Here is a 27,703-nt window from a genome sequence, read left to right as displayed (position 1 = left end):
TAACCAGGTGGCGTTCTGAGCCTTTCGCCGTCATTTTTCTTAGAGACTCTGGCTGCCAGTGCTCTTGGGAAACCAGGCCTGCAGCAGTGGGCTTTGAATCTTCAAGTAAAGATGTAACAACAAGACACAAAAGCTCCCACTGCAATAGGAGAGAGAAAAAACTAAATTATTAATGCACTTGCAGCGGTAATATCGAGATATTCCTTCCACATTAGGTACATTTTTAAATCCATTTTTTGTCAAATGCATGGTAGTTTACTTTTCAAAGCGTAAGCCCGGTGCGTTCCAAGCCTCCGTCGTAAGAACATAAAGAGCCTTCTTTGCAAAAATTGAAAGTTAATTTTTAAATAAATTACTCGGGCAGTAGTGACGCAGCGCGCTCCTGTACTTCAAGCAATGGTGGACACGTATATGGAGTTCAAGACAAAGAGGAATCCATGGTTTTTCCTATGAGGAGAGCGTCATGCAAACTGCAGCAGGATAGATGAGTAAGAAGCAAAGCACCCACTCTCCTGTCGACATTGTCTCAAAAGCAGCTACGTCATAATCAAGCAGTTTTTTTTTTTTAGGCAATGAATAACAGAAAAGGGATTCTGTTGCAGCCTTGCATCCATTCAAAGTGCTTGAATTAGATAGTTGAGTATAGTTTGTTTTTGTTCTTCAAGCGCAGATATGTTTTTACTTTTTTAATTTTTTTTTCTTTTTTCTGTCCAGGGCAAAGACCTTAAAACAGCCCTTCATTTTAGTCAACCCACTCTCCGATTAGGCTCCAGCTTCCCTCTTCCTTTACTCTCTTCGTAAAAACAAAAAAAATCAAAGCGAGCGATTACGTGGACAAGTCGAGGACTTCTCTGTTAAGGTATGTGGCCCAGTAGACCAGGTTGAAGGTCCCGAAGAGGACGGGGAACACTATCCGAGACATCTTGTCGATCTTGCTGACGCTGTTGTAGGTCTTCTTGGGGTCCGCCATCTTGCTCTCGGAGGCTCGCAGCTGCACCGACGTCGTGTTGGAGATGGTGGAGATGGACACGTCCTTGGTGAGGTTGGGGGTGTAGTTGACGCCCGCCGAGCAAACGTTGTTGGGCTTTTTCGAGAGCACCATGGGATCCCGTTTCTGCGGCGGGACAGATTGAAGCGGACAGTGTGTTAGTTTCACGCCCCCTGGGAGCGGTTTGCTCTGCTATTAGTGGTGTTTTTGCCCCGAGATAATCAATGTGTTTCACTCTGTCTGGAGGGATTAGTGATTGGAGGAGCATCCTGGCTCTGAACAGCGCCAAGTCTGCAGTTTCCCACTTCTTCCTGTCTTTATGCAGTCAGGTTTGCTTAGCTAAAAAGCAACTGACAGGGCTCCAACTAGTGCAGATGGACACTACAAATGCAGGCTAGCCCTTTCTGAATATCATAGGTTAAATTCTGTAAAATCACAGCTCATGAAAGTAATGCTTAGTGTCTAGTCTGGTCCTTTCAGACACCTATCTGCAGTGATAAGATGACCTATTTTAAGCAAGTGTAACTTCTGTGCAACTTGATTTGGCATTTGAAGAGTGATCAGACAGCGTACCTTAGGATGCTGCGCCTCCAGGGCCTTTTTACCGTCCCAGGCCCAGCTCCTCTTGGTGAAGTAGTTCACCGTCGCAAACTCGATGAGGGCCGAGAAGACGAAGGCGTAGCACACGGCGATGAACCAGTCCATGGCCGTCGCGTACGCCACTTTAGGGAGGGAGTTCCTGGCGCTAATGCTGAGAGTGGTCATCGTCAGCACAGTGGTCACCCCTGGGTGCAAACAAAGGCCCGTGACAAGTTTAATAAATTGAGCTTTTACAACACTGACTGGAGACGAGCGGGCACTTTAATAACTCCTTACTTCCAGCTGCTGCTGCAGGCCGGAGCAACTATTATTCTCCCCGGTGTGAATGTGCATGACAGGAATATTACACAGATAAATAAAATAAGCGGCGGCTTCGCTCACCGAAGACGGTCCTTGCAGGAACGGACTCTCTGTTTAGCCAAAATGACACCTGGGACAGGATTACAGTCATGAAACACGGCATATATGTCTGGATGACAAAATATCCAATCTTTCTCTTCAGGTAGAAGTGGGCCATCATCACGGTATACTGTCCTGAGGGGAAAGAAAGGAATAGAGAGGATAGAGCGTTAGAGAGGGACAATAAAAAAAAGAAAAAAGCAATATCTTAATGTTGGAGATGTCTGCTTTAAGCTGAGCCACATCAGGGGGAATATTGTTTACCACTTGACCTCCTTGCTGCACAAAAGATAGGATAAGACTTTCTGTGACTAAAGCAGATACAGATCATTTTAGATACTGTCTGATTATACTATTGATGGCCTGTAATCACTGGATAAAACGAGCACATCTTCTCATCCTTCCAATATCAGTAATGAAATAATGTGTGGTTTAAGCTGTATAATAAAGCGACAACGGTGGAAGAATACAAAAATTAGAGCAATTCATGTTTAGTTGAAGATAACAGCGAGTGGCATTAATTATTATTGGGAGAATCTGACAATAGATTATTATGCGGTTAATGTCTGGGATTCGACAATGGCCCGCGACAGCAGGAGGTAAATCCAGAAAGTGTAGCGAGAGAGAGAGAAAGAGAACGGGACACAATATTCAGTTAAGCAAGTGAAGATTGCATTTGAGGCTTTAAAAAAAAAAATCCTCTCTCCAGCAGTAGTTTGTGACTGCAGGCGCTGGTAAACTATATTCCACACACTAGGGCACATGTACACAAGCAGCTCTCTCTCTCTCTCTACCCCCAACACACACGCACAGTAATACGCGAGGCTTTCTCCGGGGAAAATCGGATTTTTGAACCTCCCTAATCCCCGGTTACAATCTGCATCCTGCCATCAGTGAGAGAAAGAGAGGGAGTGCAAAGGAGGGGAGGGGGGGAGGGTGGGTGGGGAGGCTTTCCTGTCCCGGGATCCTCACAGAGCTCTAAGTCCCGCCCTCGTTGCACCCTGCCGATCGAGGCGGTGACACAGGGCTGAAACGCACGACAATTGTGTGATTTCTAACTGTCGACAAGCGCCTCGGCAAACACCATAGAGGGGGACTCTCACCGCTGCTCGTTGCTGGTGGTAATGGAGGGGGGCTAGCCGTCTGGACATCCCCTTTTAATGTTTTATTTTCAGCTGTCTGTGGATATAATCGATGAAACGTGGAGGAAACGTTCTTGATGGGATTTGCTGGCATGCGAAGGAAAGAAGAGTCGAGTCAAAAAGTACAGCAGGAGTCAAGTGAGAGCAGGCCTAGAGGGGGGAAACTTGCAGAGAGTCTACACTTATGAACACCGAGGCCGCTGCCACGCCTGGATCAGGAGATCCCCGGCGCTGTTAGCTCTCACCGAAATCCCATCACCTGGGCCATCTGACGCCCTCATGACTCCAGGCCGCCTGGCTCACAACCATCCCGTTGACCTCTACTGCTGCCGGGAACGTCCGGACACATCCAGGCACTGCCAACCTGGGACACCCCAGGGTCACCTTTGCCCTTGATGCATGGATCCCAACAGGACCGGGGGCAGAGGAATGAAGAGGAACATGCTCCTCTGGTGGACTTTAGTGCTTTTCTCCCAAGGATTTGTATCTCGCGACGTCCGAGGGGAACTTCCTTTTATTTCGGGAAATAATGCTGCCATGCTGGTCAACTGGTGAGTTGGGGACACGGAGAGGTTCGAAGTGGGGATTATCGTCAGAAAATGTTTCTGAAGAGCAAAGTTAGGCCCAAATACAAAATGAATCCTAAAGGTTTTTAACTGTCGCTATAGTAAGTCTCATCTGCTTTCAGAGTCAGGGAGTTATTTAAGGGAAGATATTGCTGTCTGAGACAGAAGAAGTCATGTCAGGTCTTTACAGAGAAACACACGGACTTATCTCCTCTTTCGTGTCCTCAAATGAGACTCTTGTCTAAGATTAGATGTGCTAATTAAAGACTGACACAATCACAACTGCCCAGTATATTAAGATACCGACTACAGCACGAAACGGCACAAGATCTATGTTGATCTAAATCAAAACAAACAACTTTAAAGCTAAAATCTTGTTCGGATTTTGAAACAAACCTAAAGTTGAAGCTGTTTAGATGAATAATAAATCTGTTTGCTGCTGTCGGTGCTGGAATTATTTTGATGCATTGTTCTGAAAGCCTCGGCTAAAAGCTGCCTCTGGAGAAAAAATCATTAGTTTGCAAGGTTGAGTTTGAACACATTTGATCTGAGGAATAAGGTTTTATTTTTTTCATGAAGGCCGTGCAGATAGAGCAAACAGATAGTTTGTTAGAGCTGAGAGTAAGAACATGAGAAAGACCAGACAATCGTTAATTTACTGCTGATTTGAATTTCAGGTTTGCGGATACTTCATTACGTTGTCTAGACCCAGTAAAACAGCAAGCGACTGTGACGCTTCTTTTAATGAAGCTGGGCTTTCTCTCTCTCGCCAAAGACAAATTTATTGGTCTTCACATCAAACACACCTCCATTTATTGCCCATTAATAGTCTTGATGTTTGCCATGTTGGACCTTGCTTGGTTCACCAATGAAATCTCAAATATCATGAGATTTGACGTAGAGCTTGTAAAAATAGCTTCAAGTTGTGGTTTACAAACACCTAAATAAAGACAGAAGTGGAATCTGTTGCCACAGCCGGGACTACACTTCCAATAACACCTGCCGATCACATCCGAGGTGGTAATATTCAACTGAGAGCGTGTTAAATTCAAAGTCTGCTACATCAAAGTTGCAAGGCACAGCTCTGGCGTCATATTTGGTTTATAAAAGTTATTGGCGAGAGAGTCAAAGACATGCGTGGAGTAAATTAGCCTACTGGACTGAATGTGACCCTGGAGCTCGACCTCATCAGCAATCTCCACCGCTGATTTGGGCGGTTTCCAGACAGAAGCTTTGAGCCGCATACGTGATTTTCCCGCCTCCGGGCCTACGGCTAAATGGAATTCTCGGATAACGTTTAGCAGTTTGTTGTAACTGTCAGGACACCAGATGGTGGTTTGATGATTTAGGACAAACAAGGAAATGTTAGCTACAGATTCTGTGTATATAAATAATATACACTGACCTTGAAAATGGCTGGAACCAATCACACTGCACGGTACACAAGGGATAACATAGCAGACGGAGGGAATGTCAGGTCTAAAACTATTAGCAATGTGATGTATTTACAGCTTATTTTGATGATAAATTTGTGGGGTTTAGGTTTGGGTGCTAGATCAGCATCTGTGAAGGTTGTCCTTGTTTTTTGGAAGCTAAAAAAATGAGATTTTTGGCTGGTACTGGTGCGTATTAATAGAACTCGGTCAATAGATGCTAATGCTAAAGAAGAGTGAAGGGGCTACTTGGGAGTTTTTGAGTTGTCAGCGCTACAGAGCAATGTTTTGGACCTTGGTTTGTTTCTTACCACGTACAAGAGCTTAAACCAGTTCCCCTTGTCATCTATTCTTGTGGCTGAAAGTTCGAGATAGTTATATGAAAAGAAACGGCAAAAACAACAACAAAGGCAGGGACGGAGAGGGCTGCTAGCTAGCTAGCAGACACAGGCGTAGACAATGCATTATTGATGCAATGGGAAGACTGACGCCTCTGCAAGTGTTCTACGAGGAAGAAAAATGCATCCAGAACATTTGTCAGGCCTGAAGGATACATACTGTGAGTTTGGTGAATAACTCTGAACGTCAATATTTGTTTGGAAAAAGAGGCTTTAGCCTTCTGCTCTGTACTCATAGGATTTTTTTGACGATAGTGTGAGTAAACTATGAAAGCCTCTCTTGTTCGTAGTTGAGTCGTCCAGCCAGCTGTTCAACAGTAACAGTACAAATTGTCTCAAGACACTTTTGACTATTCTGAAACCTCCAGAGAGAGGAAAAACTCTCTGGAGTTTGGACCAAACCCTGAGCAAAACCCAGCTCATATGGAGAGACCCATCTGCTTGAGGCCAGCCGAGCAGACACAGAACAACTGGTCAACAGGTCAACCAATCAATCATTCAGTAAAACCTCCAGCCATTTCGACATGCAGTCCCTCAACCGGTGAACCCTTTAACCCTTTGCATAAACCACTGAGTCAACCAACCAACGAAAGAAAAAAAAAAAGCAGGTTTCATCTGCAAATAAAAAACCAGGGGAAATCCACGCGTTTAATAATGATTCTACTAGAAACTAGAGGGAAGTGTATTACAGTTCCGTTTTACATAAGAGTATTAAGCAGATGCCTTTCAACCCCCCCCCCCCCCCGCTCCACCTCCCCTCCCACCCCCACGTGTCGGAGCGAGGCTGTCCAATCCTAACATGCAGACACACGGACACATTTCTTCTCCTAGCTCTGTGAGGACCTCACTTCAGTTTTGACTCCTGCTATTTCCTTTATTGCAAACTCAGCAAAGAAATGTCTCCAGCCTTGACCTTGTAAAATCGATCTTAATTAATGTTTAACCTTAATACCCCTAAACTTAAACCCCTTAGCCCACAACTAACTCCAGGTCATTGTGATTTCCGCCCAAACGACCTTAATGTGTGTGTTTGTCGCAATCGTTGTGAGGACGTTTGGCACTTACATGCAGGAGCACATACCCGCAAACCCACAGATACACTCAGCGACAGCCACCCAACCAATCCCCCGCTGATCTGTGATGTCATCTTCTTATGCAAAAGCTGATGGGTGGTTGGATGTGGGGTGGGGTGGGGTGGGGTGGGGGGTGGGGGATTAACCCAAGGTCTTAGGTCTCTCTCTAGCTCTGTGTGTGTTTGTGTGTGTATGTGTGTGTGTTTGCACACGGGCTCATGCAGGGATAAGTGTTGTTTGACAGGGCTGTCCAGGCCTGTAGACAGCTGGTTGTGTGAGGGATAGGCTACTCTCCTCCACTGGCCTCCACTCATTGACTCTGATCTCCTGATAATGTTTCCCACATTTACTCTCCGCCTCGCACGACCATCTCCCCTTCAGTGTTTATCTTTTCTAATCTAGAATTAGTTACATCACGTTATTTGGCATTACACGTATCGGGCATCTCGCGTCCAGAATTAATTTACTCATGCGAAAAGTGAAGGAAAACGGAGATTGTGTGAGTGGATAAGTGAAGTGAGGAAAAAAAATTCTTGCACTGTAGAGGATTTTATCCTTTAGACAGCGTCTCGGTCTTTCTGCTTGAGGTTTGCCGCTGTTTAATTAAAAAAAATAAAGTTATTAAAAGTTTAGAATTAACACGTAGTGCCTGGTTGTGCAGCAGCCAAACATTTTTTTAATTTAACAGCAGCTCTTAACTTGCTGGGACGAAGGTATTTGAACACGATGTTATTAAGATGGCCGGAGGACGGTGGAAATGCTGGAAATGCTCGGATGAAGCTGGAGAGGAAATGTTTGCAAAGTGACGCGCTGTGATACGGGGAAACTTTTTTGACTTGGAAACAATTAAAGGATAAAGCCTGGTTTATACTTTTGCAACAGATGCACACAAAGCATTATCTAAGCCTAAGTGGTCTAAAATGTTGAGGGCATTCATAATTGTATGCTGGCGCCGGCTACGTTCTGTAGTTGCATCACTAAGGCACTAGGTGGCGCCTAGCTGGCTTTGTAGCTCATGTTGGATTTGAAACAAACGTTACTTTGAATCACTGCACCCCTGAGTAGTTGTTTCTTCTTCTTCTTCTTCTTCTTCTTTAGAGATTTTTAGTCGTTTTTCAAAAGAAATTGTGCCATTTATGAGAATTTGCGTTAATTTCGACAACCCGAATAGTTGTATTTGCGGCAAGGTACGCATCAGACTATGGCAAATGGTGCCGAGTTATGGTGGATGCGGACTTTATTCCAAACCCCATAAAAATGCCAAATGTAGTTGTATAGTTTGTCATTACATTTCCAGTTCTTTACCTAGCAAACACTGAATTTATGGCAGTATTTATGGCACCAAGACTGAGTAGAAATGAAGTACGTTACTCAAGGCAAATGTATCTGGTGCAGTGATTTAGCTCGCTGCTCTAAATGTTTACCAAATGAAACATTTTCAATTCATTGCTACTGTGAATTACAAAACCATATCCAAGTAAAATGAACTGACATTAACGTTAGTCATCGTGGCATCTTAAACTGCCTTAACACCTGCAACCACACTTGTGCATCCTTGTGTGCAAACATAAATATAATATGAAAATATTGGCTAAGAGTAAATTAGCACTTTGAAAGCTGTCGTGCACTGAATCTAATCTTTAATGGTCAGTTTATGTTGAAACAGAGTCAGAAAGGTGGTGATTCAACCGTATGATCCTTATGGAGGATGTCGTTTGTGGCGCTGTTTGACTAGATCGACTTGAACAGAAGTGTTTTTGTTATTTAGCCTAGCCTACTTACTAAGTACTACAGTACTACAGCTAAATTAACTGCTCGTTGTTATAACTCCAAACACCATGGCCTTCATGAAGCTGGGATTTAATGCAGGACTGTTAAATTAGAGTGTGTTTGTTTCCACTTTTGTACCTAATGAACTGAGTGTAGCTCCAGATAAGCTAAATAAACTCAGCTACACAGTCAATGCTTAAGACAATAAAGTCATTCCTGTTGGTTTATGGGTGTGCTTAGACAAACAGAATGTTTCCAGCCGTTCATAATAATAGCTGTTGTGGGGTGTATTATGCTGACAGATGATTGGCTCGTTCTCTTCCTCTTTTTTTATTTCCTGGTTATTTCGTTTCCTATTTATTTTTCATTGACTCATTCATTTTAATGAGCCTATAGAATGTATTTCAGCTACGCTACCATCAGTACACAATAATTAAAAGAGCACAGACACACACCTCTGCTTGTGTTTATGTCCTCCGTGCCAACAGTTTGCCCAATAAGATGGTACTGGTTGAGCCTGGAGCCGTCCTCTGCCACCACCACAGACTTCTCAGCTTCTTGAGTCCAGGTGTAGACCACCTCTGACACCGGATAGGCATCTGAAAGACAGACAGAGGCAGATTACTTCAGTTCAGTTCTCGATATTACATCCAAAATGGAAGTTCCAAAAGCCACTTTTGTTAAAACCCAGTAATTATGAGCATATTACACTCTCAGCACCGCTATCACTCATTATGAGCTGTGTGTTTCTGTGTGTGTCAGAGTCTTTCTAGCACTTTTTGATTAGACTGCAGGCTTAAGTCCAAAAACAGAATATTGCTTGCATGCGTGTGTGTATGTGTCTGTGTGGGCGGATATTTGAGTGTATTTTTTGTTTAAACCACACTTCTGGGTCAGAGGTGAGCTCCCCGTCAGCGGGAACCAGACTGAGTCAGATTAACCAAAATGTGTTGCATCACACTTGTGATGAAAAACAGAGCGCAAACTCCGAAGCCTCTCCGGCTATTCAATTTATTCACACTGAGCAGTGCGTTGACGCTGGGCCCCGGTCTGTCATCTGTTCTCTTGTGAGCGCAGAAACGTGGAGAGATGAAAATTGTAGCTGCCGTAGAGAGATGGAGTCATATCTGAATTTGTTTTAGATCCGGATTCAACTCAAATGCACTATTTACCGGCATAAAAAAGAGAAAAGCTCATTGAAATCTTGTCAGCTGTTTCCAAGAACATACCAGTTTGCAAGATTTGGGAATTATTTCGAATGCCAGAGATAAAAACTAAAAATTTCCACATTAAATCTGTCAGTGTGACACAACAGAAGCTGTAGCTGCGTTAAAGCATTTATTTTGCTGACTTTCACAAATGCTGCTGAGAGCTCCACTTTGGTAACAGGGTTTATTTCTGTCCAGCAGATCAGATCTTAACTTGAGTATTTCCAGTCTTGGGCGCTCACTTGGCAGCCGGACGCTGGCGTGCAATATATATATAGCGCTTAAATTTAGACCCGGGTCGGGTCAAAGGTCCGGACCTTAATTGGAGGGTAGTTAGATTGCAATACGGGATTATTGGTGAATTTCATTACACGGTGGGAGAGCTAAAGACTTTGGCAGGCAAGACCGAGTACCTGTGCCAACTATTCAACACTTAATGCTTTGCCGCTCTTGCCTTGTGTGTGTGTGTGTGTGTGTGTGTGTGTGTGGCGAAGGGACTTCAGCTTTTATTATACACAGTGTTTTCCTTTACTAATCTGTGTGCGTACATGTCAATACCAGCCAAGTGTCACAGGAGATCCACACTGAGGGACAGAACAATGCTGATAACTAGCGCATACTCTGTGTGACAGCTGGATGCTAACGTTAGCCACTCTGAATGGATGATATGTCATGCGCTTAGCCTTCCAAGTCTTTACAGACAAGAGCTACTGCTGAAGTCAGAATACCGACGGCTAGCTTGGAGCGTCGGGTGAACCCAGATTGGGTTTATGCTATTTTATTTGTGTTTTATAGCGCTGAAAAGTAGGCTAGCATCATCTGTACGCTAGCAGTAGTTTTGTGTTCGGCTTTCTTCCCTCTGAAACATCTGCAGCTGGGAAAACACAAGATGGTTAGCTGGCGACCACATGTCAGCCACAAATAGAAAGATGATGAGCGGTGATCTTTATGCTGAAAAGTAGGCTAGCACCGTCTGTACGCTAGCAGTATTGTTGTGTTTGTCTTTCTTCCCTCTGAAACATCTGGGGTGGGGAATATACAAGATGGTTAGCTTGGACTGTCCACGAGCGACCACATGTCAGCTCCAGAGAGATGAGCGATGATCTTTATTTGTGGGCGGGGCTTCGGAAGTCAGTCAGAGAGTGTGTGTTTGGGGTTATGCTAGCTTGCGCGCCTAACATAACCCAATTATTTTGAGCTGCTCAAGTTGATAGTCGGAAAGCAAGGAACCGACACATGTTCAGTACACCACATATACACGCGAGTAACCTCTTTATACCTCTTAATCCTGAACTCCTGCCAGACTGTCCTCACAGAGGGCTTGTCTTTATCTTGAAGCCTCATCGATGTAGTAGTCAGAGAAGTAATTTAGATCTCTGGAACGGGAACAGTCATGAAGTGACTCAGTGGTTCCCATTGTGCATTCAGCGGGGATCACCGTGGATTGAAGGGATCTGCATCTGAATCCTGATGCGCCGATTCAGGGAACGAACCATTTTGAAACAACCCCCTCTCCGTAAACACCAGCTTTTCAAAGTTTTAAAACGACTAGTCTTTCTTTTTCACCAAAGTGCTGTCAATTACAGCAATCATGCGGCGGGTCTTCTGAGAACGCAGGTTTCTTTGGCAACCGTTCCTCTGTCTTAGTCGGGGTTCAACACGTGGCCTTTTAACTGATGCAGATGTTGTGATTGCCCGTCTGACGTTTTTTTGTACAGCCTCTGCGTCTGGTGCGCCAACACTTCTCACCACGCCACTGCTCATTTACTGTTAAAACCTTCCGTACGTCGCATTAAACTGAATTCAGCTCAAATATAGCTGTACACACAACTAAATTCTAAATGCGATGAGGCTCAGTGAATGCCGTGATATATTCTAACTCTGTAGTGTACATTTGAGAACTGTAGGGCTCAAGGCCAGCAGCTAAATTAGTAGACCGGAAGAAGAGATTAGTTGCCCTTCACCTGGGATGACTTTAAAGCGGGCCTCCATGGTTTAACTGTAAGATGAATCACTACTGTTGTAAAGGGGTGGATACATGGTGTATGCATAGTTTAAGATTTACATGACCTTTAAAAGACTGTTCTTGTTCTACTAATCAAATGATCTACTATTGATTGAAGGATTAGGTATTTGCTTTCTGCTTTATCGGATTATACTTCATATTTAAGAAAAACTGCAAAGCTCAAAGTAACTACTGAGGTGACTGCACTCTGGATTTGAAGTTTCTGCCATCTGGCTATAATCTAGGAGCCGCAGTCGCACTTAGCGCACCACAGATAAACGGTAAAGCTAGACGACTAAAGCTGGAGAATTGGAGTGGAACAAATGAAAGCTAGTGGATGAGCCGGAGCGCGGAGACGTGTTTAATTATGAGCTATGAATTGTAATTTCTGAAATCGAATCTGCTGCTGACATCGTGAATAAGGAGGAGGAGCAACCAGAGAGATTTGGTGGCTTTTTATTTATTTTTTATTTTTTTGACACAAGGGATTAAATTTCCCCATTTTTCCTACCATTAGATGTCGTCTCCTTTCATCCCCCACCGATGACAATAATAAACACTGGACACAGTCAAAATACTGCTCACAGATTACTGCACTAAAGCAACGATTTTGTCCAGAAGGAGATTGTAATCTTTCTGGTTTCTTTCTCTTCTTCTTTCTGGTCAACCAAAGAGGTCACAGTCTCAGGTCTCAGTGCCCCGGGAAGAAAGAACTTTTCAACACATTATTCCTAGTTTAGCTATCACCTTTACTGTGCAGGGAATTGCACCAGGACGATTAGGTCAAAGTCTGCCATGAGAAGTCCCAGCGGCTCCTTACACTCTAATTGGATTGCAGTCCGATGTGCTCCTCTTACATAGTAAGTGTGGGTGGACCGCGTCTCACTGAAATCTGGGGATAAGAGCCTCATCCTTTTAGCCCGACAGGCCACCAAGGTGTGCCATTTAGCCAGATCTGTCTTTAAATACCCCGGGGCCACACAAGAGTCTATACCGTTGGTCTATACATGTCTGCACCGGTAGACAAAGGCATGACCTCCCATTTAAGGAGGCGACGGGGACGACCCTTCTGGTCGCAGGAGTAATTAAACACAGCCTGCGTTCATTTCAAGATTTTAATAGTTGCTGTACGGAAGGTAAACAGTGATTGGCACGGTTGCTCAAATTAGACCGTATTACAGCATGTTAAACCTGGATAAAATTTGCTCCACACCTTTATTCAAATCCCCCACTGTGGGATAAGATAGAGGATTATCTTATTTTACACTGTAAAACAAACCAGTGATTGGATCCGAGTCGGTTCAGGACCTTTATGACTCTTCTCTATAATTGTAACTTGTCGACGCAACGGCTGCTTTAAAAGCGGCAACTTAATGTGAGGGCTGCACGCTCGGCAATCCCGGGAATCTTTAATTACCCAAAATAATGCCTTATTATTCTCTAGATTTAGATTTAGTGTTTTACAGTCTTTAACCGCACTGGGCTGAAAATTACCACTGCGCGCCATATATGATAATAGCTGGGATTAGCGTGTGCTGCAGTGGAGAAAAGGATGGGAGTGGACATGCACAGCATGGGATTTTACTCACAGCTGCCAAACTTGAGAGGGCAGGCGTGGACGTCCATGGGGAAATCCTCCAGCTGCATGGGGCACTCTGCTGATATGGTCAGTCTAAGACAAAACACATGCGATAGAGTATGTTAACCGTGTGACATAGTCTTGCTTTTGCATGTAATAACACAGAAACATATCGGTATCTTACTTTGAAACATCCATGCCCTACAATTACAGTCGCTATATTTGCAGGTTAAAACAATGTGCAAACATGTAGGTAAATCTTTCGTTAAAATTACTGTCAGATGTAATAATTATTTCTTTCAGAACAGTAAAAATATATTTTTTTTTCATGCATGTGCTACAACTTTTCTCTGTCAGCATTTAAGTGACAATACTACCACCTGGTGGTCACAGATTGTTATAGCGCCCTCCAGGAAACATAAAGGAATATTTTTTATTTTAGTTTTTACAAAATTATGGTTCTTGCGTGTCTTTTTTTAAATTTATTATCGGGATTCATCCAATCAGATGTTAAATCCTTTTCCAACAAGAGCTTTTAAGATTCTGCAGTAATTCAAAACTCCTCGTTAGCAGTCTTGATGGTACCTCTCAGTGTCCTGCATTAAAATCAGCACATCATATATATATATTTTCGTACTATCTGTCCCAGATTGACTCACATCCCTCTGGGAATTTTTGCTCTTTGCATGATGATGAATAGAAATACTGTAGTTCGGTGATTTGCTGAAGTTAATGGGCTGGATGAAGGAAAATTAAGTGGTGCTTTATCCATTCAGGCATACCTCGACATTAGTTACAGATTTCCTTCCTCTTAGATGAACTATATTATGATGTTAATGACGACTGTGTCGCCGAAGATGTGGCAAGATCCACTCGGGACATCGTGTTTTCTATGCTCCAATACCTCCCGCGTGTACAGTATGTATCTACTGCAGGAGGTTTCCCAATTATATAGCTGGGGTGAATGAAGCAGAACGAAGCGGGATAAGGGGCCACTTCTGGTCCCAGCAGAGACGAGCGTTTCGGGGCTCAGCTTGCTTTCCACATCAGTGCGGTATTATCCAATTGTGCCGAAACAGATCAAGGATATTCAGTGGAGGAGGAGGAGAGGAAAGGGTGTCTTTGGGATAAATAAATGAGAACATGCCTGTCGGCTATTGTACGATGTTCTAATTATTCTTGTTGCCTGGTCCCATTAGCAAGATGAGGCTGTGAGAAGTGAGCTCTATTAAAACTTGAGATCTGTGCATTTTCTCTGCAGGTGTAATTTAAATATTAGGTTAGATTCACCGTGACTCTGTCAGCCTATTGCTGCTGTGGACTGAAACCTTAGAAACAGACCAGCGCAGGGACCTTCACGCCGATGGGAAATCTAAAGTTTGCAATACGCCTGACCTTGCAGAAAAGTCCAGAGCTTGGATAAAAAATGGAAAAGGGCTGAGCTCTGAGTCTAGGTATTAACCACCATGACGCACCATATGTCTGTTCACACTAACAAGTCTTAAAAACCTTGTTTTATATATACTTGGATTCATGGGATTTAGGGTTATATAATGAACCTAGGGAGTGAAAAATTACAAAAATGCTTATGTAACAGTCTCTAACGAGTTTGCACAACCCACGTAATCAATGCCTGCCTGAAAAACCTGTATACAATTGGATACTTTACTTTATCTGTCACCTGGTCGACTATTCCTTGCTCTGCAGTCAGTAGCAGGCTTTTGGCAGCCATTTCCAAAATGGCTGCTTTCGTGGATCGACTTAGATTACTGTTTATATCGTCAGTGATATTTAAATGTGAATATTTACTTTATGGAAGTGACCTATGATTACTTCATACTTCATACATCGTGTTATTGTAAAATCGCGTTTTAAAAGTTGCAACAAATATGATATAGCATCTGCATTTTGACTGTTACAATGCTAGTTTGGGTTTTGGGACTACATTTAATTACACTGATGACTAAAAAGATCTTAAAAATCTTAAAATATGCATAAATTTGTTCCATATTAGTGGAATTTATGGATATGTTTGTAATTATGTCTATGCAGCTTAATGTTGCAGAGCTTCACTTGGTAATTATTGTCTTTACAAACGTTTTTTATGGGCCTTCTTTGCCTGAGCAAGGACAGAAACAGTTATTTTCTACCAAAAGACAAAAATGAAAAGACAATAATCCTGTTTAAGGAAAGAAATCTCTTCTATTTAGGAAAAAATGAATAAAAACATCAGGCTTTGCAGGCTCATGGAGCATGAATGGGAACGGCGGCCCAGCAGTACCTAATGATAATGGCGTGTAATGCACTCACTGGGTAATACAGAGCGTTTCGACTTTCAGATAAAGCTGCAAATGCAGCAACCTATCTGGTATCCGGCTGTAATGGCCACCATCAAGCCTGCATGCATTAGGAATGCGGCGTGTTGTTGGAAAGTGGCGTTTTATGAATTATCCATGGAGACAAATGCACAGAAGTTTGCTCCGTGAAAACAGACCTGAGTAATGCTTCTCAAATGAGGGCGGCGGGGGAGAACGTTCGTTGACGGCCGTGCATGATGCAGAAACGTGAGAGTGTCTGTAACGCCGGCTTGTGTTAGGGTATCTCTGTTGCTCTGTTTGCTGAGTGTCCTAATGGGCTGTACATGTGGATCAGCATGTTTAATTAACTGAGAGCACTTAGAGGAGTGACTAACACCACATCATAGAAACCTTATGTACTGTAGCTACAGTTATATCAGGAATTAGACTTTTTCTCTTTAAGTATTTAGCTTTTTGTTCAAGTTTGAAAAGATTTGGCTCATAATAGTCAATGGTAAATGTTTTATTTAACCACTGTGTTACTCTGGAGACTCTTAAAGACTCAATAACAGCAGAACCATGGAGGCTGACTGTTCATTTAACTGTAAGTGGCACTTAAAACTATATCCTGCAGCCCTATGTTAAACTGATGTCTGTTTTGACTTGTGTTATTTAAGAAATATAATGTTGATGCCTGGAGAAAGAGAGAAGTTGCGTAAGTGATATACCAAACAATTAGATCTTGTACTGTATATATTACAAGCAAGTGTTGCTGCTAGCCGTAACCTGCAAGTACCCAGATGGCCCGTTTGTGCGTGCATTGCATGTGTCGGCGCCTCTTTATGCAGGAGACGGCATCAGCGCTGCCTGTAGTTAAGCTCCGCCGGTAATGACAGGCACGATACTGTAACAATCGGACAATTAAAAGCAGCGCACTGCTGTTTCATTTCTACCGTGGCAGGGAATCTGAGGCCGTTTTTAGATTGCGAGCTCCCTTGTCGCTGTTTTGCGCATGTTTTCGCTTTCACACGCATAATTGCGCATAAAGAAACGAACATTTGCACAATCCTTTACCCGTTAAGCCTCGAGGTCGAAGGCTAGTGTCACTATGCATTACTGATTAGAACAGAAAGCAGGCTCGACACCCAGAGTGTGTGCGTGTTTATGCATATTCTTGACGCACGCCTATAAATGCGGCCTTATTTTGATATGTATATATGTCGGGGTGCTTGCAGACGGATAATCTGCCCTCCCTGCAGCATCATTCTCCCCCGTGGATGCCGCCGCCGCTATCAGATAGAGTGCTCTCATCCGTGATGCACTCGCTCTTGAGTCCTGCGGCTACTGTGACTCCTGAGGATAAGCACAGAATTATTCTAATTCTCTGGTCAAAAGGTCACGCCGAGACCTGGTGGTTACACTCTGGTCACAATAAACAATAACGTGTCTGTCACAAGGATACTGAAAAGACCTTATTTAATGTGTCGTTCTTTTTGCAGTTCTTTAAGCTAATACTGTACGTGTGTGTGTGTATTGGGAAAAAAGTGATAGTGATCACCATCTGGACTTGAGCATTGGCCTACTTCATTCTGTAGCTCCCAGTGAGGTTGCTTTCTATAATAAATGATCTTCCAGTGCAGCTTTGTTTACCTTTAAAGAGACACTAAATTATTTTTGTGGCAGTGTGTCTAAAAAAATAATAGAAACACTTTCTATATATAATATTTATGTAGGGTGGGTGCAGTAGTACTGATTGACCACTAGGTGCCACTGTTCGTCTGCAGTTAGGGTCACAGACTGTGGCTTTCTATTGCTGACATTTTCTCCCTGAATTCAAAGCTGTGTTATTTAATGTTGACTTGACTGTGTGATGAACTTGATGCGTCCCTGAGTCTCACACAAACACTGCACCTTCAACCTTTTGTACAGCTCTGTTACTATTCAATAAGCGTTGCCAACCTTGGCCCCCACCGAAGAGGCTTTCAATTAGTTTGTGAAGCAAAGGTAATTATTCAGAGGACAAGAACACGGCAGCCCACGTGAAGCCCGCCTCACCTCATAGTGTAGAGCAAAGTGCCGTCATCCTTCAGCCTCAGCAGCTTGTTGGGTGTGGTCATGTTATGAGCGATGGACTTCTTGCCATTAAGGAAGAAGGTGTCAGGGGTCCAGATATTGCTGGCCAGCAGGTTGTTTAATGGCAGCATCTCCATGGGGCCTTTGAAGCACAGGCGCTCGTCCTTCCAGCTCTGACGGAAGAACACGTCTATGGTGTATTCCTTGGACGGAGAAAGTATAGTTTAGGTTTCATGAAAGCAAAATAGAGCATTAACTTCATCTACCATCTCCAAGATCTCAATCTAATTTACTCTTAAGCTTCAGGACAGAACTTTCTGCAGTGTTTATTTACCCCAAATAAGAATTTAAAGTTATATCAGATCAGTTTTTCTTACATTTCAAGACATATTTGCAGCTACGCAGAAAATAACTAATAGCTAATTTAACTTCACAAAATGGCAAACCAATTCCTCCTTCACGTCTTCATAAATGAGCTGAGCTTTTAAGGACGCAGTGATTAAACACTGCGGCGCACAAATCCATCATAAACTTGCTCATGCGCGAAATATCGACTCGCTTCGAGCGCCGAAAAACAAATGGCCAAGAAGTAAATGCAACGCGCAGAATAACGACGCCGTTAGCTGCCTGACATTATGAGCTTTTTTTTTTTTTTTATGGAACGCAGGAACACTCAAGTCTCTCGCCACAATTCATTAATCAATCATGCATCTCTGACAATGGCTTTCTCAAGTCGGTAACAGCAAAGTGGGCCAAGGATACGCAGGGTGTTATAGAAGATTTAATGGATTTTGCTACCCAGGTAGAGTGGCGTAGAGTTCATGAGAGAGCGGATTAATAAAGAGATGAATCATTTGGAACAAGTTGGAATGGGCCAGCCACATTGCATTAAATCTCCCAAAAAAAAAAAAAAAAAGTCCTCCACATTAATTTGGTCTCATTTGCAAAAAGCGAGCCAGTCTTCAAAGACGCAACTAGGACACGAGTGTACTTCCGGGGAACAGCAGGAGCTGGGGTATCAGTCTCATGAAATGTAAATATATGTTTCCATCTAAAAATACCAACACAAGTCTGGAGCCCAAGTTTTGTTTTTCCATTGAGTTGAGCTAAATTCCACCTTTTATTCATTATATTTAGATCATTCAGCTGCTAATACTTAGCCTATTTTGGCTGCTAATACCTTAGCTTCTTTTCCCACTGAGCTGAGCTATACACCACCCTTTATTCATCACATTTAGCTACGTAAGCTGCTACTGCCTTCCCTAATTAAGCTGCATTTAGCTGGCTAGCTATTCCATTTTACCAACAGTAGTCTGGCGCCTCAGTGTGTGTTTGTCCGGCTTAGCCAATCTCCTTCTGTGTATCTACAGTGTTTGCTTTGGATGGACTCACCATCTCGGTGTCAGACACGGGCCCGAAGCTGGTGACAAAAATGTTCGTCTTGATCTCGGTGACATTCTCTGTTGAGAGAGCGCATTTGGGAAAAGGGGCGGGGGAGGTGAAAGAGAAGAAATGACGTTTTTAAAATGTTTTTTTTTCATCCCCTGATATCTTGGGTACCTAGGACGTTAGCTACGGCCACATTAAACACCTAAAACAGGTAGAAATAGTTGGAGTTTTCCACCGTTGTGCAAAATCGATTCGCGAACTAATAACTGCAGTTTAGTTTTAGACCAAGATGCTGTGGTTGCTTACAACTTTGGCAGCTGCAATGCTCAAGATACTGCGCAATAAACTCAGCATCAGTGTGAGGATTTGAAAGCACACACCGGCTAAAGCGCAGCTGCAGAATAACCCACACAAATCCATGACTTCTCTCACAACACACTCCTGTCCGAGACAATGTGAAATAGGCTATTCCTGTCATTTGTACCGGCAACTACAACCCTCTATGAATATAAATCCGCTCGTTGAAAGATGGGATTGGGTCCTTCTGTGGAAAGCAGCTTGTTGAATGCTGAATGAAGGCCTGAATGTTTTTCTGTTTCTCTGGTATGTATTTATAGACCCTCTTGTCAAGGGTAGCAACCGTTACCAGGATGTGAGAGCAGGCTTTTGCCATGACACATCAGGCTTTCAGCATGAAAACATACTTTTTTTTTTTAAATAAGTGAGGGGGGGACAAGTACGTAATAAACAAGGTAAATGCAGAACAGTGTCATGAAGGCAAAATAATAAGCTCGTGGGAATTTTGTGTGAAAAAACGACACTGTTAGAGAAGGAGAAAATGAAAAGCTTTCATTTCAAAAGTCACTCAGAGATGGAGATTACCTTCTCTGAGTGACTTGTGAATTGAAAGCTTTTCATTGCAAGTTGTTTTGCTCTCAAGGTTATCCTCTGTTACCAGGGCGAATAAAACGCCACAGCACACTGTATTCAGGCTCCGCATTGATTGAATTACTCTACCCTGCCAGTGTATAAGAGGAGATTGCATGCTTCCGTGAGCCTCACCCCAGTTCAGAAGGCATCTGACGAAAAAAATGCGCGTGCCTTCACCTTAGCTGACACGGAAGAAGCAAATCCCACTTCTGCTCGTGCAGTTCGTACCCATGCATCTGACAGTCTCCCAGTATTTTCCCATGAATCGGTGCAACTACACTGGGAAGCTTGTGCGGAAATGTGGCATTGTTATAGTAGAATGTAAAGGAACAAACCTCCGAGCCCTGGCCGGAGCCTGTTGTCGTAACCGTCCAGGAGTCCGTCCAGGATCCTGGTGAAGACCGTGCTGTTGTCGTTGGTCCCCGTCTCCTTCTGAGTCTCTGAGGTCGGCTGGCTCAGGCTAGGAAAGGGTGACAACGTGAGAGGAAGGACAAGAGAAACGATCCGGGAACAGTATCCAGGAATTAGTTGAATGACAGGACGTCAAACGTGACATGGGCATTGTGATTAATTAGTTTGCCGCATTAAGGACAGGCCTGTTGTGATTAATTATTGAACATGAGCACTGCCTACAACTACCAGTCGAGATAATTAAGGCTTTGACGTGTGATCCAAATACAAACAAATGAGTTCCCTCTTCTAAAAATGGAGAGATGTAAGTAATGTTTGTTCCCTGTGGCTAGAAAAAGAGGGAAATTACACTTTCTTTTTGCAGAGAACGCCGTGTTCATGTACAAGAGGAGTTACCAGAGATTGAAGAAAAGGGGTTATAAACTGGATTTGAACACGTGAGATAAAAAGCCATTGATCTGCTTGGAGGAAAGTGGACTGTTGCAGTGATTTACTGAGAGATTTTTTTATCTTTTTTTTTCCGTGTGCGGCTATTTCTTGAGTGCAGGGCGGCCACTTAAGCGGCGCTGTAGCTGAGTGCAGCCCGGGTGCGCGATCAATCAGACAGAGGAGGGCAGAGCTGGCAGGAATCACCAGCGAAGGATGTGTGAAATTCAAAGAGTTTCGTTTGCCAAATTGGAGGCGGATCAGTCGAAATGTGTCGACCCGTGGTTTCGCAAATACGAAAGGGATGCACTTTAAGCAGCTGTTTAACAGATGTTTTATATCTTAGCTTACCTTTTTTGGCACCCACACAGGAGCAGGAGGGATAGGGTGAGCCTTGCCATCACTGAAATTCTGCTCATCTTGTTGCTGAGAGCTGTCGGGCACAGGCAAAAGAACAAATTGGAGAAATACCACAGCCACAACATGAAATAAACTCTCACAATCAGGCACCAAAAAAAAAAAAAAACAAAAAAAAAAAACACATAAGGAAACTCTTTACCTCACTGCATACAGAGGCAGGGCATTACAGGAACCAGTAAATCAAGCAGCGGGACAATCTCTGCTTCAGTGGGGCTGCAACCTGCAACTCTTGTCAAACATCTACCTCGGAAACAATGGCTCTGTCATCACTAAGAGAAGACTACCAAATAATAATAAAAAAATAAATAAAAAATGTGTAGTTTTCTGCAGTGTGATTGTGTAAAGCTTCCACTGCGTTTGAGTCCGGCGCATTGAAATTCATACGGGCCAGCCTCCGTCTCCCCTCCATATCCCCCCAAGCCTTCCTCCACCATCACCTTTTTTCCATTTCTCACTAAAAACATATTCCTATTTGGCTAATTAGAGCCAGAGAGATAGAATTGGGTCTACCTGAATGCAGATCCATCACCATCGTGGTTTTTTCTGTTCCTCCTCCCCTTTGACGGCGGCTGGAGGCTGGAGGCTGGGGGCTGGGGGTCTCCGTCGGCGATGCTGAAACTGGACGATCACGAGTTCAATCACCTAATCCCTGTGCTTGTCGCTCGTCTTCCCTCCTTCTTCTCTTCAGCTTCTCCACCATGGGCTGTCCTTGCTCTCTCACTCACTTATTCTCTCTCTCTCTCTCTCTCTCTCTCCCTCCCTCTCCCAATCAGCGGCTCCCCATCAGGCGGTGTTGTAGTAGTCTGTCTGCACCTATAGGCTCCTCCAGTGTCTGCTGCACCGCGTCTCTCGCATCGCCTCCAGAGGTGTTGCAGCGGCTGTGTAGCCTCACACCGGCAGCCTCTTCGGTCTTGTCCGCCAGCCTCGCATGAGACCGGATTCGCTCGACATTTCATCCCCCCCCTACCTCCCTCCCTCCCGTCTCCTTCGCGATACCGCCTACTGCCGGTGCGAGAGACTGAGGTGCTGCAACAGACGCTAATAATTTTTAAAATAGGTGCTCCCCATTGGTGGGCTGCGAGGAGGAGGAGGCGCACAATGCAGCTGATGTTTGCTCAATTCAACATTTAGTCAACTTTCACAGAAACCACCTTAAACTGAATAATATGTTTTCCAGCCTGCATTAATTACTTTTAGGTAATTTAGCCTCATTAGCTGCTAACACCTAGCAATATTTCCCACTGATTTTAGTCATATTCTCGCTTTATTTCATTTCATTTAGCATAATATACTAATTTAGCTGCTAATACCTAGCTTTTTTAAAATTTTCCACTGAGTTGAGCTATATTCCAGCCTTTATTAATTATCAATATGGCCTCAGTTCCTAATTAATTAATTAGCATTCATCTAGCTAATGCTTCAGTCCTTATTTAACTGCTTTAGCTGTTTGCAAATAGCTAACAAGCAGTTGTTTCTCACTTATAAGCTAGAAAACAAGTCCAGCTGTTTATCATTTGCTTGTAGCTAAATATTTAAATCACTTTTTATGCTAGCTGTGCAAGCTATATTGATTTTAGGATAGCATTTTTGTCCATTAACAGAGCTGCTTTAGCTATTATTAGTTAATGCTGAGCTAGCAACACTGTTGAAAGCCAGCTCAAAGTAAACATTAAATAGCTAACTGTTAGCTTTCTAGCTTCCTTTCCAGTAGGCTAGGCTATCCCTCATCATACTGACTAATTGTGACTGGTAATTATTTATAATTTTGTTAATTATCTCTGTAGCAACTTCTTATTCCTCTGTTTTTTTCTAATAGATATACTCTTATATATATTCGCAGGAGACATTTTGACTTTCAGGATTGACAGCACAGGTGTATTAATGATGGCTGCGTTCCAATTCGTACAGGTGGGGTTTTTGTGCACATTGGTTCACTGTCAAGGCCTCCTGGGACATTTAATGGAACGCAGCCATTAGACTAAGAGGTAGATACAGCACTAAGAGGTGAGACTGAGATAAAGTAGCGTCTCTTATCGTTAAATATGGAGAGTAGGTCTCTATTTATGTTTTATGTTCGACTTCTCTTCCTATTAAACAAGTCCTCCTCGGCGTCGTTATGATCCTGACGGTTACCATAAGAGGGTAGCCGAGTTCCACGTTTCGTCAGACGATAATTAGTGTGTGAAATTCAATCTTCCTCCACTTTCTTTAATGCGTCTGGAGATGGGAATGTTGCTGGCCGGAGTGGCGGCCACGGACTGTGGGGAAACACCGGACTGCGCCCTCGGGAGCCAGATTTCAGCACCACTCCTGGTGCGGACAGCTCCTGCAGAGACTATGACCGGTTGGAAAAGCGTGAGGGGAGGGGGGGAGAAGAGTGTGTGTGTGTGTTGTGCATGGATAAGATATGGGTTGGAGGGGGTGGGGGGGTCTCCTAAAGGAAATCGACTCCCTTTCAATATCAGCCCTGCAGGCATCCTACTGTTTTAGACTCGCGCTTCACCGCAGGCTGCGAAAATGTGCAGAAACAGAAGCAACACAAACCACACAGATCAATGCGTCCACACAACAACAAATCAGTGTCAAGTCTAAAAAAAAAAAAAAATCTTTCATAAAAGCAATAAAACGCGTTTATGTCAATGACTGCATCAGCGTTTTCATTGGTTAAAAGATTGCACATTTGACGACGTGATCGCCCTTTTTTTTTTCTTTCAGGAATGCTGTTGACGGAAACAAGAAGTTGTTCGCCATCTATGACACCAGGTAAGAAATGTCACAACAACACAAGCATTACTCCTCGTTAACGAGGCTCCCCAATTATCCACCGACCACCCCCCAATCAAATATTTCCCAAGCTGAATAATGTATGGTGTATCCCTGCGTTCTTGATGTTGAAAGGGGCCCCGTTTATAGACAATTATCAGGCTAATCAATCACACGCATCGACTAATAGGGCTGATAAATGCAGCCTGTTCCCTACTCGATATTGTTCAGGTCCCGCCATTTTTATAGGAGACGCAGGGGAAGGGGATTGGCGCAGATGGTGTGGAGAGCACTGTAAAAAATGTCTGTTAAAAAGCGAGTTGGATGTAGTGGTTTTAGGTGGGGGCATCGACTCGATTGGGCTTATTAAAGTAAAAATACAAAAATGAAAGCAATTTGAACCGTTTATTTATTTATTTTATATTTTTTTTGTTTATTTTCTCAAAATAAAAGTCATTTTTCACATTTGCCAAGCAGGGGAATTATTATTATTTTTTATTAAGACAAGTTTTTGGTCCAAATATCTTTGAGTGTGCTGCTTTAACTTGCATCATTCAGTGTCAGGCACACTCACTTAGAACAAAAACATTTGCTTTAGGGAAGAATCTAAAATAAAAAAAATAAAGCATTGTGTTTAAAGACCACACTGCAGCTACTGGTGGGTTGCATTTTTTACAGTGCGTTAAGTGCTGGGCTTCGCCTCTCATTTGAACAAGCTGAGTGCCTTCACTGCCACCAGCAGCAGCAGCAGCAGCAGCATCCCCCTGTATGCGCCCTCCTCATCAATATGCGCTCCAGCTCCTGAATGTAAGAGCCTCTCGCACAGTCAGAGACGGCAAAGAAACGCGGAGAAAATATCTGTGCCGAGGAAGGCGATGTCAGCCCGTATTTCACGTCTGACTCCATCCACGGCGAGCTGCTGACTTTTGCGCGTCAGTCCACTTTCTTCTTTTCGGTCAATCAATGGATTTACTGTGGATCTGAAGAGCGTCCGGAGCCGTCTTGTTCATTTGAGGGGGGGCTTTTGTTGTGCTTGTAAACAACGACCAAAAAAATATATAAAAAAATAAGAATTTAATCAAATAAAAACAGAAAAGGGTGATGTTTCCCTTGCACAGGGTTCGCCAATTTCGCGTCTTTTCCGCACTGGTTGTCGGTTCGATTGTGTGTTGCGCAAAAAGGTGAGTGCTTTTTTGTTATTTTCTGTGAAGGTTATTGCTCGGGCAAAGGAGCCGATGGGTTATGTTTGTGTGTTTGTCATTCCAGCGTCAACGAACCGGGCAACATGTCTTTTGTGAAGGAGACGGTGGATAAACTACTGAAGGGGTACGACATCCGACTGAGGCCGGACTTTGGAGGTATGCGCCGCATTTCCTCCTCCTCCTCCTCCTCCTCCCCCCCGTGCACCGTTAATCCCCAGCTTTATTTTTGGCGCCATTCGCAGTGTTGTGGTCAGGTGTCGAGGCGTGGGCCCCCTATGCGTAACCTGCTGTTTAACCTCTTCCAGGGGCCCCTGTTGCAGTCGGCATGAGCATAGACGTGGCGAGCATAGACATGGTGTCAGAAGTCAACATGGTGAGTGCATGTACATCCCATAAGCTATGTTTCTAGTGTTTACTCAACCGCATAATGCATCCTCAGTCTCTGCTGACACAATACCCCTCATGGAGGCAAGCATTTTCTGTTTTTTTACCCCCTTCCGGACCATTAGGTGATGGTCAGATGGATGGGCTTGGTTTCCTGTAAGCAATAAAACATCTTTATCTCACATGCTGCCAGCACCTTCCACACACACAAGCCTGCCTGGGTGTTAAGGAAGTGGAAAGCTGCAGCCATGATTTTTCTTTTTTTCTTTTTTAGAATCGATACAGTCCAGATACAAATCATGTGCGGTGTTCACACGAAACGAATACATGTTGGGAGCAGACGGCTCGGCTGAAATTGACAGCCGGGCCAGAAGAAACCGGCGCTCTCTCCCTTTTTGCTTTGCTTGTTAACCTCCGGTGCCAGAGTTAACAGCGTCCTCCCAGGAGGCCCTCTGAGCAGACAGCTATCACTGAACTCTTATTAGATTTGCTAATTCATGAGCTGGATCTTTTTTTTTTTTTTTTTGTTGACACGTGTAACCACACGCTGTAACTTCAGGCTATTCAATCTTAAAATATCAGCTCAGGATGACCCAAATTGAGATGAGTTGCACTGTGTCGCCCCCCCGCTCCCCCTCCCACCGGCTGCGTTTTAGTATCTATAATAGAGATTGGAAGACTCCGGCGCCACGGGCATTGCTTTGTAATCTGTATGGACCCGTTCCTTCCGCAATTGCCCGGAGGCTGATTCCAGATCAACACCTCTGCTCGGAACGCGTTTCACGGGCCACTGCCCGAGCAGGTGCAAGCATTATGACTTTTATTAGAGATGATGGCTGCTGAGGCCATGTGCTTTTGCAACAATACGAGCAAATGCGGGTCAGTCGGGGATGCTGCGTTTTAACCTCTACGTGTGCGCACCACCAACTCAGACGTCCATGTGGCTGACATTATATCACACAATGAAAAACAATGGAAGCTGTTCTGTAGAGTATTAGAGAACTTATTTACCTAGAGGGGAGTGTGTTCTTTGTGGGCGCGTGTCGATCAATACTAATGACTCAGTGATTACTTTACCAGGTGATGGCTTTTAACAATTGACCTTCCAGCCAGTACTCTAGCACTTTCTGTCTAATTTAACCATTTCCCCAGAAGCTCTCTGTCCATACAACGAATACGGCTCAAACGGATGGTGGTTATGTTTATTTCTATGAGTGTAATAATGCAAGGGAAGTCCAGGCTGAACGACTTAGACCAGGGTCCAAATATCCAGAGTACTGCCAATATTAGGTCAAGACACAGAATGATCTAGTTTGGTACAAAGGTAAATGTCTGATCACTATTTAGTCGTCCAACTTATCCATTTGTAATCAGCTATGTTGATAACTGATTCACTAGTTTTTGTAATTGTTCAAGCAAAAATACCAAACCTGACGTCGTTCCAGTTCCTCGGTTGTGACTTTGATCCGCCTTTTGTCTTATTTGATTGCAAATTGATGCTAAATGTCATCTGACGTTTATTGGACATTTGATTTTCCTCAGTTGACTGTTTAATCATTTGACCTGCAAGTTTTGTCATAACACCTCAGATAGTCACTTTAAGTCAATAATCACCGGTTTAATGGTTGAAGGCACCACCTGCTGATTAGCCCACGCTAAGCGACCCCACAGGTGTACTGGAGTATGGCTTAATGTCGCCCCAGAAGTCCTCGTCGTTCTCTTCACACTTAAGCAAGCCTTGTAAATGTTAAGTTTGAGCGCTGTCCGTATCCATCGCTGGCGGTGAGCAAGCAGCGAAGTTGAGAGTAGAGCAGATGGTGGCGCACCACGAGGAGTCCAAAGCCAAATGTCAAAGGACAGGTGAGTACAGCAACAACAAAAGCACTGAGTGAGCGTCGTAGCTCACTGTACGGAGGAAAACACAGGAACCACTGTGCTGTGGTTGTGTACGGCTGATTTGAGTTGTTAAATTACAAGTGTAGTTTTGCTCTTGGTCATTTATCCAGAAACACCTCTACATCTATGTTTATAGAAGCATTGCTTCGCCAAGTCTGACGGCAGGAGGTCTATCCATAATCGGCGGTTTATTACAGATATTTAATTAAAATAGATTTAAGATGCACTCAGACTATGTAATTAATTTTTTTATTGCTCTGTAACATTGACTGCCATCAGTGCAACAAATATAATGATAGTTGGCACATCCATCAGTCATTAATTACTTTAGTTGAAGAGAGGGACTGATTT

At 43.6% G+C, this 27,703-nt stretch overlaps 2 protein-coding genes across 2 annotated transcripts in view; one reads left to right on the top strand and one right to left on the bottom strand.

Moving 5' to 3' along the window:
• Nucleotides 1–506: 506 nt before the first annotated feature.
• On the bottom strand, nt 507–21,630 carry LOC311509232 (gamma-aminobutyric acid receptor subunit alpha-5-like). Its single transcript, XM_084574338.1, has 10 exons — nt 21,618–21,630; nt 21,039–21,120; nt 20,186–20,310; nt 18,924–18,991; nt 17,514–17,734; nt 13,172–13,254; nt 8,825–8,968; nt 1,970–2,122; nt 1,562–1,773; nt 507–1,114 (listed from the first exon to the last, which is right to left on the bottom strand). The coding sequence occupies exons 2-10, from the start codon at nt 21,104–21,106 to the stop codon at nt 827–829; spliced, it is 1,362 nt and encodes a 453-aa protein (XP_084430464.1). The 5' UTR covers nt 21,107–21,120; nt 21,618–21,630; the 3' UTR covers nt 507–826.
• The window catches only part of LOC311509228 (gamma-aminobutyric acid receptor subunit beta-3-like), a 54,466-nt gene continuing 30,276 nt past the window's right edge, over nt 3,514–27,703 (top strand). Inside the window, exons 1-4 of the mRNA XM_084574334.1 lie at nt 3,514–3,680; nt 23,823–23,870; nt 25,137–25,228; nt 25,378–25,445. Of these exons, the coding sequence (XP_084430460.1) occupies nt 3,529–3,680; nt 23,823–23,870; nt 25,137–25,228; nt 25,378–25,445 (360 nt within the window). The 5' untranslated portion in view covers nt 3,514–3,528. The remainder of the gene's footprint in view (nt 3,681–23,822; nt 23,871–25,136; nt 25,229–25,377; nt 25,446–27,703) is intronic.

Source organism: Chelon labrosus (genome assembly GCF_963514085.1).
Source record: "Chelon labrosus genome assembly, chromosome: 24".
In the NCBI taxonomy this organism is placed as follows: Eukaryota; Metazoa; Chordata; class Actinopteri; order Mugiliformes; family Mugilidae; genus Chelon; species Chelon labrosus.
This window is presented reverse-complemented; position numbering and strand designations above follow the sequence as displayed.

What these genes read in the sequence shown, in the direction of transcription:
- LOC311509232 (XM_084574338.1), bottom strand. Translation starts at nt 21,106, where the DNA reads ATGAGCAGAATTTCAGTGATGGCAAGGCTCACCCTATCCCTCCTGCTC. An exon ending in GCTCCGGCCAGGGCTCGGAG is followed by an intron (nt 18,992 to 20,185) that starts GTTTGTTCCTTT and finishes CTCTCTCAACAG; the next exon opens with AGAATGTCACCGAGATCAAG. An exon ending in TCCTGCAAGGACCGTCTTCG is followed by an intron (nt 1,774 to 1,969) that starts GTGAGCGAAGCC and finishes GTTTGCACCCAG; the next exon opens with GGGTGACCACTGTGCTGACG.